Raw genomic sequence first — 13,177 nt, forward strand, 5'->3', positions numbered from 1 at the left:
TACTGTATTTAACAGTTACATAGATATTGCTTTCTGTGACGCCCTTGTGTTGCCCCTCAGACATTCTGCCGTTATGCCTGAGGATACCAACCCATGCCAATGTAACAGTTAGTATATATCCGTGATGTCCTTGTGTTACTGCTCAGACATTCTGCCGTTATGCCTGAGGATAAATCATACCAGTGTCTGTGATAACAAACTTGTATATGACATAACATATTGGCAGCACATAAGCTCTTACACTAGTAAAAGTTGCTTTAAAATAATTTAGCTCACGTAGTAAGTAAAAAATGTTTTGACCAAAACAGTTAATCAAAAAGTTACTTGACCATCAAGTAACTATTTGAGCTTAAAAGTGTGATTTATTTTGTGATAGTATATAATATAATTCGAAAGACAAAACGTGTTAATGTCCACAAGAACACACAAACAAGACTGTGCCCAGTGTCTTTTAATTCGGTCATTTCACTTCAAATGGTCATTTAGAATCATTACACTTTTGCCTGACTCGGATCAAGACATGAACAGGTAGACACAACATACATGGCAAACTCTGTGAAATCAACTGTGCCGCTCCCATCAGCGTCCAGTGAGCTAAACATGCCTTTGGCATGTTCATTGCACTAAAGAAAAGAAAGACAGAGTTAACTTCAGCGTTGATTTACTTGGAGTGTAAACTCTATCTATAGGGCAGAGAATTTAAAGGGCATAAGTCACTGTCAGGTAACTAGGACAGGTAAAAATCACATTGAAATAACTTTTTTTTAATAATTAGTCATAATTATTAATTATTTCATAATTATAAGTATACAGTATAAGAGCAGAGAAAAGGTGTGCTGTCTAATCTGAGATTATGACATTACAACAAATTTTAGATCTGAAAACCACCACATAGAAGTAAATTTTTCTCATTTCTGAGAACTTGAAGCTGTATTCAAGACCTATGTATTTCCTTTTATGGCCATAGTTTGAACTGGAGTACAGATCTTAACATATTTAGCTGTTCGGTGCTTTGTTTTGTCCTGCTTAATGGGTTTTTACAGATTCTTTCTAATCACTGGTTTAGCAATAGGAACAGAGAACAGGCACAAATGAATTGAAGTGAAATTACAATTTCTCAATATTGTCAAAATAGTGGTAATGTAGTCTTAGGGGCATTCCTCTTGTCAGTTTAAGGATGAATGCGCTAAGTATGTCGTTCCCAATTGCAAGCAAATTTACAATCAAGTGAAGGGCTTGGAGATCTTCTGTTTTGAAATGTCTTTCAAGACCCTTGTGTCACTCCCATGGAGATACACTGCACTCCGCACTGCCCTCCATCTGGCATCATCTTGTGAAGCTATTCAAATTTCATCTTAATTATCTCTAAAAAATTGACTTTTACCATTAACTCTAAAGTGAATAATTTCGGATCAATTCTGATATATAGAGCCCATTTATCATTTCAACCATTTGACCAGATTTTCACTTGTGCCTTTTTAACTCTTCTCTCTTGAGCTGTACTTACCGAAAGATCTACTTTCAATTCATTGCGAAACATGATAGCCATTTGGTCCTTGGTCATTGTCACCCCATCTCCTGAATACGTCTTAAAGACGTTCCGGATCAACGCAATGCCCTGGAGGAGTTGTGACTGTGACATGATGGCTGCTGCAAGAATAAATCAATTGTAAGAGCACATAAGCAATTTGATTGTAATCACCAAGACACATACCGGGTCTGCTCAGCTCCTGTTGTTGCACAGATGTTGGTTTGAAGAATTTGTGAAAAGGGAACTGCGACAGGTTTTCTTATATAGGTCTCTAGGTCTATAGGTCGCCCCAGTGCTGTTATGCCAGGAGAAGATCATAACAATCCAGGTCAGAACTTGTCATATCGTGGATGTTCCCCATGAGAAAGACAGGCTTGATTAAAAAGACATTTATAAGCAAATGAGTAGTGACAACAAAACCCCACAGTAACAAGTTCAGACATAACCATATATTTCACTGGGTACTTAGCAACTCTTATGTTCACACGTATCACTGCCAATAATAAGAAGACCTTAGGCATCACCAAGGACAATATCAATCAATATCAGACTCCAAACATAATATGATTACCTGATGTTTTACCCAGTAAATGGCTTTCTTGTCCTCTATGCAATGGCTGTTTGTGGATATAGTGAAGAATTACCCCATAGAAATATCTGGCATACAAAATACCACAAATATGCATTACTCTCAGAGACTTGATTAGGTGTTGGCTTATCCAAGTGTCAACACAAACTGGTTTTAGGGCTGAAGACTGAGTAGCTGATGCAGATAATAAAAATCTAGCAGAAATTGAGAAGCATAGATGTGGGCATCAGCGGGTCACAACAGTTCTTTGTAGGTGCTTTTCCAGATTCTAGATAGAAACATTGTAGAAAGACAGAATAAGAAGGCAATCCGAGACACTCCTTCACGTGTCAACCACTGAGAGGTCTTAGTCAGGGCTCACCAATGTTGCCTTGACATTTTCTGACTTACTGTGCTCAAAGTGAATTGAGAAATGTGTTCATAAGGGACTCTGATACATGCTTAGACTATGTGCTTCACACTCCACCCTCAATGATGCTTTGTGCACAAAAGACAAGAAATTGTGAAATTGTCTTGTCAAACATTTTGATTTGATTTATTTCAAGGATAGCCCTGTTGAGATGAACTATCTCTTTTTCGGATCCTGAACAGAAAACAACATACACACAATAATCACATAACAATCACACAGTCTCATGTATTGCTCTGTCCATCCCCGCCCTCCCCCCAGATTGCCCTCATTTTTAATACAATACAATCTTAGGTAAAAAAAAAAAGAGGAAAAAAGCAGAAAGGTTAAATTGTTTGTACAGTAGGAAAATGTAACATTGACATTGACCAGTGGTTCCCAAACCTTCTGGCTGGGACCCCAAATCTGACATGTAAACAACTCGAGACCCCCATTGTATAAAGTTCAAGTTAATATGTATTTAAACAATTTGTTTTAAGTATTTGAATGGTTTTGAAAAATTATATTCTGTTATATACTCAAAAATATATCAAAAATAGTAGCAATTTTCTTTTCATTACATCTTGAAATCATTTGGGGACCCCCACCCAAGGCCTCGCGACCCCCCGAGGGGTCCCGACCCCCACTTTGGGAACCACTGACATTGGCATTTGAAATAATAATACAAGACTGTTGTGAATATATGAAAAGATGTAGTTGATCTATGTTCTATTGGTAAATTATTCCAATCAAATGAAGCTTTATAGCGAAAGCCTTTCTTTCCTGCCTCCTTTTTTACATGTGGCACTTGATAAAACGGACGGTCCAAATTTCTAAGTGCATATGATGACCTGAAAGGAACCATATGTTGTGTTAAATATGTAGGATAATCAAATCGAATGCATTTATAAATTAAAATAATCCAGTGGAGCCGTCTTCTGTCTTTGGGTTGGAGGCAGTTAAGTGTGTTATATTTAGTACAGTGATGAGTCAAATAATTACATCGGAGCAAAATCTGCAGAGCGAGTTTGTGAGTGTTGTCAGGTAAAGACAGTCTCCATAGTCTATTATTGGTAGTAGAGTTGCTGAGCTATCCTTTTCCTGAGGGTAAAACAGTAGAGGGATCTATATGGTTGACCAAGACAAGCATTTACTTTGTTTGTTATATGTTCAATATGGGGTTTAAATGTTAGTTCTTTTGCACTTCTTTTCTGCACAAAGTCAATTTTGGTCGACAAATGCTGGGACTAACGGGCACCTGCAGATTTCTCCATGGAGAGTAACTCTGCTAAAAGTGGGTCAAAGTCTCTTATAGAGGTTAGGAAATAATACGCTCAGTTTCACGGACACCATTTTTGATGTTAAAAACAGCAACAGGCAAGTCAGCATTTGTTGGCTTCAGTTTGGCTGCTTGCTTGATCTGCTTTAGTGTAAGTTAAATGGCTATTGGATTGTTCATCGCTTTCAGCTGATAAAGCAAGACGCGATAATGTTTGTTTTGTGAACTCACTTGACACAAAAGTAAGCATTTGCATTTGGACATTTGGACATAATGGCTTTTTGCGCGAATTGTAATATGTTGTTCTAAAATCGAAGGCGTATATTTCATCTATGTTTTACTGTTAATATCTAAAAAAGGTGTGCCTATCATGTCTTGGAAATGGAAGCGAGAGTGAATTGTAGCAACTCTTCAAATCATGCCTTAAAGTGATAGTCTGGAAGTCGACGTGTTTTACAAATGTTGTAAAATGTGCAAAATGAACCACCTGGTCTTGCATTTTGATGTAAAGTAAGTAATAATATATATTTATTATTTTTTTGCAAGGTCTATTCTTCCCAGATCTCAGCAACTAATCAGAGTCTATTATCCTCCCACGTTGACCAATGAGATGAGCTTTTCCTGTGAACCAGCCTGTCAGGTCCAATCAGGAGGCAGGGGGAGGAGCTTCATCGTTAACTTTTGAAAATCCTGTTCCTGCTCTCTTCATTTTGCTAACACGGAGGGCTTTCTGGTTAAAGAGGGGAGGAATTTGATTGTTATACTTTCAAATTGTACTTTATCTCTCCTCACTTTAAAAACGTACAGACTATCACTTTAAGATACACGTATTCCTCTTTAATTAGTTCTTGAAACTGGCACACATTATTTTTTATTATTAACACATCAAAGTTTGGTATTGCATTGTGTATTAAAAATAACAATAACATAAGGTTAGGTATTGGGTATCTTGGCACTGCTAAACAAGTTGGTGAATGAAACACGAGACTCCAGGTCCACCGCAGATGAGCAACAATGTGGCATTGTTAAATATTTGATGAGATCATGCTCTTTTCTCAAAGTCTCGACAAAACATGACAACGCATACTACATTTTGGACCAAATAATATTTAATATTATAACTGGCTTTCAATCCACACATGAACTGACAAAATAAAGATGTGCAAACGCTAGCCTAACTGACCTATTGAGACATTTTCTTCAGTTTTCTTCATTGTCCTCTCTGTTCTTGCCCCCCTTGCCTCCCTTGCCCATCTTAGATTGGTGGTAGCATTTAGCTAACACACACACACATCTGCAGAACTCCCTGAAGTTGACCTCGCCGTCGTGGTTCTTGTCGAGCATCTCCATGGCCTCGTTTATAGCCTCCCCACTGATCTTGTCCTGAAAACACACACACATGCAGGTCTGAGACTGTTTTATGGAATTTACTTTCACCATTTTTTCAGATGCTCTCCAAGTCTAAACTTGTTGGTGATTCTGCAATAATAATAATAATAATAATAATAATAATAATGATAATAATAATAATAATGATGATGATGATGATGATGAGAATGATAATGATGATGATGATAATAATAATAATAGCAGCGTCAATTCATTTTCCAGTTACCGTACTATCATCAGCTTTGCTTCTACTTTGGTGAGCACTCTCTGCAGAAGTGGGACTGAAGCCACTGACTTACACGTGTCATCCAAAACAACATCCTGTTCCATCTTTCTTATACAAAACTAACATTGCTCTAAAGTATCTGTAATGCAGTAATTGTTTACATGTTTCTAATATACTGTTACACTAAAGGTAGTGGTAAAAGTAAAGTAAGTACATCATAATATTGAATAAACAGCACTTTTACTTGAATATAGACCTACCTTCAACTCTGGACTCTGTATTTCTTTCTCCAGCAATTTCTTGAGCTCCTCTGGACTCAGCTGCTTCTTCTTTCCCCCTTCGTCGGCATACTCCATGAAGATGTCATGTATGGACATGATGATACTTTCCAAACGAGCCATACTGGAATCCAAACAAACACCATTTGTGCGCACATTTGTATAGTCTTCATGTTGCAACTACTCACCTTGTTCGCGTTCAGACCAGGTGATGATGTGTAGAGTCTGCACCGCTGAAGGAGTGGGGGACGGCTGTGGGAATAAACCCGCTCTTAAAGACCTGAGGAGGACAACCTGTACATACACACCAACTCTGATTCATGCGTGGAGAATGTGCGGCAGACTCCGCCCTCAAAGTAATTTAAGCCTGTCTCATCAATGGGAAACGAACAAATTAAAGATTCATTACAGTTTACTGCTCAGTCACGTCTAAATGAAAGTGCTAACGACCTACTTCATACTTTATCTACAACTGGGTTTCAGAGCGGAGTTCCCCAGTGCAGAGAGGGCACACTGTAGCCGGGATACATAAACAAATGGAAAACCTCAGTCACAGAGGCGTGCCACAAGTGGGGTGAGAGAAGGAGCTCCATATTTAGACCAAACATGCTGCTTTTTAAACCTAAAACTTGTGTCGTATAATTTGACAACTTTATGTGCACACACCTACCGTCTTGCCTGGCTGCATTGTTGCTGGTTTACACATGTTAAGCCTCCTTGACAGAACAGAGGCATTTTGTAACTCAAGATCCACCCCCACCACAAATTTTCCTCTTCTCTTTCCTTCACCTCTCCCCCGCTAAGTCTTTTCAAAGTGGACACTTTAACTTATTGGACGCTATCAGATTCTCTTTGCAGGGGACAGACGAGAAAAGAGAGTAAGAGGATTGTATGAAGTCTAAATCGCACAACAAAACGGTTACCTGTCCACACACTGCCTGTGGGATCAAAACCACTGGGGAGCAGAGGTAAAGTAACGAGACAGGCTATTTTTCACTGTCTGAATAAAATGCACTGTCATACTGTATTTTATTGAAGGAGTGGTCTATATATGAGAATAATTATGGATGGCTTTCTACCTCTAAATGTGACAGTGCCTTACCATTGTACCATTAACCGATCCACACTCAATGCACATACACAGTGGCTATACTGGGGACAAGGTTAAGTGAATAGTCTTGCCCAAGGACACAACATCAGTACTCGAGGACACTGCAGCCCAGGCACTTTTCCAGACACTCAAAGTCGCTGTACAGTCTCATTCTTACATTTATTACTAATTCATTCCAAACTCAGTTGTAGCAGCCCAGTGGCACAGCGGTTAAGTGCTCTCTGAAAGAAGGTACCAGGCTCAATTCCCACCCTGGCTGGACGGGAGCCTTTCTGTGTGGAGTTTTCAGGTTCTCCCTGTGTCTGTGTAGGTTTCTTCTGGTCACTCCAGTTTCCCCTATCACTAAAAACATGTACAATAGGCCAGGATGAATGAGAGTGTGCTTGATAGTGTGAGTTGGGGACAACGGATGGATGTTGCATGTTTCTCTCCCTGTGTCTGGATAGGTTTTCTCTGGGTGCTCTGGTTTCTCCCATTAACCCAATCATGCACAGTCGGTCAATCCTTCAGCCAGGTGATTCTGACCATCTGCCTGCCTTGCTCCTCATCTGGAGATGGGACCCCAGGCGCTGCATTGTGGTCACCCACTGCTCCTTCAGGGTTGCACATGCGGCATCGAAGGAAGGGTCAAATGCAGTGGACAAATTTCCTTCCCGGGACAATTAAATACACTTTAACCTTTACTTGCATGTGCCTTGTTTGTTCATTGACACGCATTATTATCCCCACCAAATAAACCATAGATAAAATAAATAAAGTAGATATATTTGTAGCCACAGCTGCCCTGGTGTAGACTATGAAGAGAAGCGGCCAATCTTCGCCATCGGCCCCTTCGACCACCACCAATCACTCTCGCCCAGCATTCACCCAGGCTAATAGGTGCTTCCTCATGGTCTTCCATCCAGGAACTGTAATAAGGTTAGTGCAATAAAGCCATAAATAGAATTGCTATATCCTATTATAAATGCTGAACCAAACGGACACAGTATACTACAATCAGATTTATATAAATGTCAAATGTCTGATTCCAATTAAATTTGATCTAAAAGTGCATTTCTGACATGGAATTCCTCAATTTGTCCAATCTTTTAGAGTTCAAACTGAGTGAGGAAAACTAATGTGTATTTGGTGCCATCTAGTGAGAACCCCAACTATCTACTATCCTTCAGTTGCTAATCTAGCCAAGGAAAGTTGTTTTTTGTATTGCATTTTTCATTTTGTTGTTGAAACACATTCCCTTTGGTGGATGCCATTATCATAGCCTTGGTTATTGTTTTAGATCAGCTGTAATAATGAGTAAGTTTAAGAAGTGATTAAGTTCTGAAACCCTAAAGCAGGGGTAGGCAAGTTTTCTTGGCGGAGGGCTGATTTTCTTTATCGTAAATAGACCGACGGCCGAAGCCGCTGATTAGCAGCCCAAAGTAAAGCACAACATTGGAAAAATTACCATCTTAAAGGAGATAAATGACTTAAAATTGCTTGCATTAGAGATCTTCTATGTTGAATTCGAGTCTAATTTGAAGTAATCTGAGATACAAATGTTTGCGCCAATGGAACAAATCAGACAAATAATTGTTTTTCACTTGAAAGGACACAAAGTTATCTGAATTAAGAGAACAACTACTACTAAAGGTTTTATCTTGTCTAAGACCAGACCAAATCTGCTCAAACCTTAGATTTAATCTGTTCATTCAAGTAAATTTATGTCATTTCTTCCTTAAAACGAGAGTGCACTTCTTTCAAATGCAAGTGTTGTACATCATATGTGACCTCATTGGGTGTGTTGACAGTATTTCTACCTTTTTTCTCCCATTTAACTCTAATAATGTTAAAAGTACTCTCTGATTTGTGTAATAATGTTTCTCAAAATCATCTTGAGGGCCAGAGGTTCTGTGCTGGAGGGCCAGATTTGGCCCCCGGGCCTGATGTTGCCAACCCCTGCCCCAAACCCTATCTTCTGTTCAATTATGTGCAGTTTTTTTTATAAGTTTGTAAGTCTGAATAAGTCCTAAATCATATTATAATGCTACTCTCACACCCTGATCTTATAGACCTGTATACGTTGAGTATTTTATACGTTTCATAGAAGAATCAGAAACAAATGCAAACACATTTTACCCAAGTTTTCCAAGAGTAAGAATGTTATCAGTATTCTGCTGAGGCACATAGTTGGTCTGTTTCTGATCCACTTGGTGCCAACACATTGACTCCAGATTTATCATTTCATAATCTGCCTCAGATTTGACCTCAGCACTATTCCCCACTGTCACTGAGCAAAACAGTTTTACAAACGAGAGTGCGTATTTAAATGAAGTTAAAACAAACAACCATTGCAGTTGCTGTTCATTATTTTATTAGTCACACATACTGTTTGTGTCAGTCAGTATTTTATCATAGTTTTCTACTTCTTTCCCTTATGTCCATGCAGTTTATTGTAATACTCGTCACAGGCCAAGCAAAGGCCGTTGGTGAGTGCGAGAAATTCTTCAAAGTCAATCTTGTCATCCTTGTTTTGGTCCAGATCTTTCATCATGCTCTCCACCACATTAGGGTTTTTCTGGGCCTGAGAGACAAAAAACAACACTTAACATTTTTTGTTTTGCTTTTTGAATACATGCCATACATTTTGATTAAAACACAGTCTTACTTTCAGGAAATTTGGCAGTTCTGTCTCAACAAGTTTTTTGAATTCTTTCTTGTTTAAGGTTGTTGCATCTTTGTCCTCCTTTGCGTATCGATGGAATACCTCAATAAGAGACTCCATAGATCCTTCCAAGGAAGTGACTCCAGCCATTGTTGCTGAAGAGAGAGCTGTTTAGTATTTAACTGTAAATTGACATAGTGTGGAAAAAGGGGAAAAGGAACAAAGTTAGGTGTTTCCTGAAACTACATTGTACAGAAGGTCTAGTGGGAGTGAGAGTTGGCTCCATCTCACATTCTTGTACACACAAGATACTACAAGATATACTGCAAGAGACTGATGGCACAAGAAACCACTGTAGTTAAAATGTTAGAAAATCTTCATATTTCCCGCTGTACTTTAGCTGAACTTTTGAAGTTAAACAGACACAAAAAGTTCAGGACATTCCAAGCTCTAAAAAGACACACACACATCCAGTTGGAGCATGCCTGGAGCATGAGGAAACTGTGTAATTCCTCAAAAATTTCCCCAAACCACAGCAGCAGTAAAAAGGTAAGCTCAAAGAGTATAAACAATCCTAATGTGTTGAAAACGTTAAATCAACATTGAATTAACAGGAACTTACCAGGATAAGAGCAGAGAGTAAGTTAAGAGGGTTGAGGATCCAGTGAAGGGGGCACGAATCAAGTTCTTCCGAGTTTTTATACAGTGGAACAACACGCCCAGTTCAGTGTGGGGAGAAGGAAGGGAGGAGGATGTAGCCAAAGCCGAGTGCAAATACCACACTCTCCACGACTGATAGAGGCCTACAAGAAGGCAGATCCCATAGAGCTATAGAATAATGCTGCGTAAAGAAGGTTTTGTATAGATTAAAGAAAAAACAAATCAGAAAATACTGAAATCCTTTTTACCAGCTTCAAACAAAGGAATGCAAAGTATAGCGGCGTATGTGTTATCATCATCTAACAATGTGACCACACCTCGCTAAGCTCACAGGGTGCTGAGAAAAGAGTGACGTAACCGACAAAGATTTTCTCTTCAAGTTTATTTATAAAACAAATGAAAAAGTTCTTATTCAAATTCAAACTTCAATGCTAACATTGCCCAGTTTGGGGGTCTGGAATGTGAACTGATGCATTAGTTAAACATTTGTTTGTTGACAAATGACATCACACATAGTGAAAGTGAGAGTATAATGCAGATGGTCAGTTCTTCCTCTTGCCCTTACTGGCAGCCTTTGCTGGGGTCACTGTGGGAACAGCAGCTTGGTAGAGGGCAGCAGACACTTTATTGATGTAGTACACGGCAAATAAAGAAAATATCAGGCTGTAAAGAGGAAAAATACAGGCACAATTATTAACAATTTAAACATTTTTGACATTTTTCATTATTTTATTCAATTTACCATGTGGTGACACAAACACGGTGAACCAGACCAGAGGCAAACAGTGAGAGGCACAGGCAGAGCAAAACTGGAAGGAGAAAAATGTAAATTTCACACTATATGAGATTCCTGCACATACAGTACATTAGATCTATACTGCCTTTATTACTTACTTTCTGGAAAAATCTTAGCTTGAAATCCCTTTCCAAAGATTAGATTTTCAAGATTATTAAATGCCTGGTCGAGACGTTCAGGAAATTATCTTTTGGATCAAGACATTTTTGAATACAGCAAACAAGAGGATTTCCCTCTAGAATCCCTGTGTGTGTGTTATTGTGTTCTGTGTAATGTGTATATAATACGTATAATCCATCATAATAATAACTATATGTAATAATATAATAACAACTTTAAAATGTGTGTTGTATTCTCCTCTAAGTACACACCTGTATATATTTTTTCTATCCATTCTACAAACCTGTAAATATCTGGTGAGTATTGGCTTAATATAAAGCACTGAATGAAAACAGCAGCAATAAATAAGTAACAAGGGGTAGACATTAATAAGCATTTTTGGCTTCAGCCCACTCCATTAGAGCAATGTTTTCTTATCTCTAATAACTGTTATTCTGTCTTGTTTAAAAAACCCAACTGTTCAAATAATGAATGATGATGATGCTGATGATGATGAAGATAATGAAACAAAGGATACAGTGAGGGAGCAGATGAAGAGGACTGAGCCCAGAAATCCTCCCAGAATGGTCAGCCACTCAGTGGAGCCCAGCTGTTTGCTGAACATCTGCATCCCAGCGAACACCAGCACAGACAGAAGACTGGACAGCACCAGGGATGTGCCTGTATTCACAGCTACACGGGAGAAAAGAGGCAGAAACAGAACTTTAAATATTGGGTATAGCGAGCACTACCTGTGCCCCCGAGCAGAGTTGGGGTCTGGAGTAACTGAATACAAGTATTTAGAATACCATGTGATCAGCTGCGCTCCAGGTACATTTGCCCTTTACAATGTGCTTTATAGCATTGCTATTTAGTGCTGAATAAGTTCACAACAGGCAGAGTTACAACCAAAGGTGGGTAGAGTAGCCAAAATATTTACTCAAGTTACAATAACATTACTTTGAAATAATGTGACTCAAGTACAAGTAAAGTGTAGTGATTCAAATAAATACTCAAGGTAAAGTAAAAAAGTACTTGAAGAAAATGTTACTTTGAGTGTAAAAGTCTGATTTATGTTTCAGTTGTGACATGAGTTATGAGAAACCAAAGTAATGTGAAATAATGTGAAAATCCTAACATTACAAACAAAATATCATATAAAAGGTATTTTCTGATGAACAAGGGGCACGAAACACAAACTACATTTTATGTCCACGTGAAGTTTTTGTAACTATAAAATTTACTTACAGTGGCACAACTTATTTTTTTTACTCAAATAAGGAGCAAGATACTCAATTACAAAATTACGCAAATAGAAGTAAAAAGTACTAAAAAACGACTGTAATAAATGCAGTTTCTTCAAAATGTTACTCGAGTCAAGTGCTTGTACTCGAGTAAATGTAACGGAGTACTACCCAGTTCTGCTATTGTAAGAATTCAGAATACAATACTCTGATTGGACAAAGGCAAATATTCAATATACTGTAGCTAAAAGCCATTTCAAAGGTTCCAACACTGGTGTGTCTGCTTCAGTGTTGGCCTGATTTTAAGCGCAGTGTTGCACATGAAGCAAAGGCCACGTCAGTGTCTCCACCAGATACACCAGACTCGGCACAGAACCAGCGCCACATTGTTTTACACGTCAAAGCAAGAGGATGAGGATTCAGAGAAATGCTCCCTCCGCATTAACAGGTTAACCACATTATAATCAACCAAAAACATGTTTTAAATCAACGACTCAGTTTGATATGAGGCGAACAGTACATTTGAGAGACGCGTCGAAAAAAGAAGCACGTTTAGCAATACTGCTTATAAATGCACGACTGTATGTAATACTTACCCATGTTTATAAACCAAAACAATCTGTGCAAATCCTGTATGAAATTAATTTCTTGGAGTCAGCTAATGTTACCGGCTACAGGAACTAAACCCGACCCGACTCAACGACCCGGAGCAGAAACACAGCGGACCAGTGGGCGGGGCCAGACTGTGGGCTTTTATTTGGATGAACCATAGATCCATGGATGAACCTGAACCACAGATTTATTATTTAAGACCTGAACCAACCAGAGACTGAACCCAGAACCCACTTTTAGTTCTTAGTCTGTGAGCACCATACAATATATTACTATAATATGTTTTTCATTACATGTTACATGCTGTTGCTAAAGAAGACTCCAAAAGACA

At 38.6% G+C, this 13,177-nt stretch overlaps 2 protein-coding genes and 1 long non-coding RNA gene across 3 annotated transcripts; all 3 read right to left on the bottom strand.

The window, feature by feature from the left end:
• Positions 1-443: 443 nt before the first annotated feature.
• Positions 444-1,852, bottom strand: LOC306966261. The gene is made up of 3 exons (XR_013793093.1): positions 1,715-1,852; positions 1,508-1,650; positions 444-623 (listed from the first exon to the last, which is right to left on the bottom strand). It is a non-coding gene; the product is annotated as an uncharacterized lncRNA (long non-coding RNA).
• A 3,026-nt stretch (positions 1,853-4,878) lies between these two features.
• Positions 4,879-6,093, bottom strand: s100w (S100 calcium binding protein W). Its single transcript, XM_079560955.1, has 3 exons — positions 5,869-6,093; positions 5,663-5,804; positions 4,879-5,170 (listed from the first exon to the last, which is right to left on the bottom strand). Exons 2-3 carry the CDS (start codon positions 5,801-5,803, stop codon positions 4,988-4,990), a joined length of 324 nt encoding a protein of 107 aa, XP_079417081.1. The 5' UTR covers position 5,804; positions 5,869-6,093; the 3' UTR covers positions 4,879-4,987.
• Positions 6,094-10,573: 4,480 nt separating this feature from the next.
• Positions 10,574-12,947, bottom strand: krtcap2 (keratinocyte associated protein 2). The gene is made up of 5 exons (XM_079560954.1): positions 12,831-12,947; positions 11,529-11,683; positions 10,990-11,053; positions 10,838-10,904; positions 10,574-10,758 (listed from the first exon to the last, which is right to left on the bottom strand). The coding sequence occupies exons 1-5, from the start codon at positions 12,832-12,834 to the stop codon at positions 10,638-10,640; spliced, it is 411 nt and encodes a 136-aa protein (XP_079417080.1). The 5' UTR covers positions 12,835-12,947; the 3' UTR covers positions 10,574-10,637.
• Between the last annotated feature and the right edge of the window lie 230 nt (positions 12,948-13,177).

This window comes from Gobius niger (assembly GCF_951799975.1).
Source record: "Gobius niger genome assembly, chromosome: 8".
NCBI classification, from domain to species: Eukaryota; Metazoa; Chordata; class Actinopteri; order Gobiiformes; family Gobiidae; genus Gobius; species Gobius niger.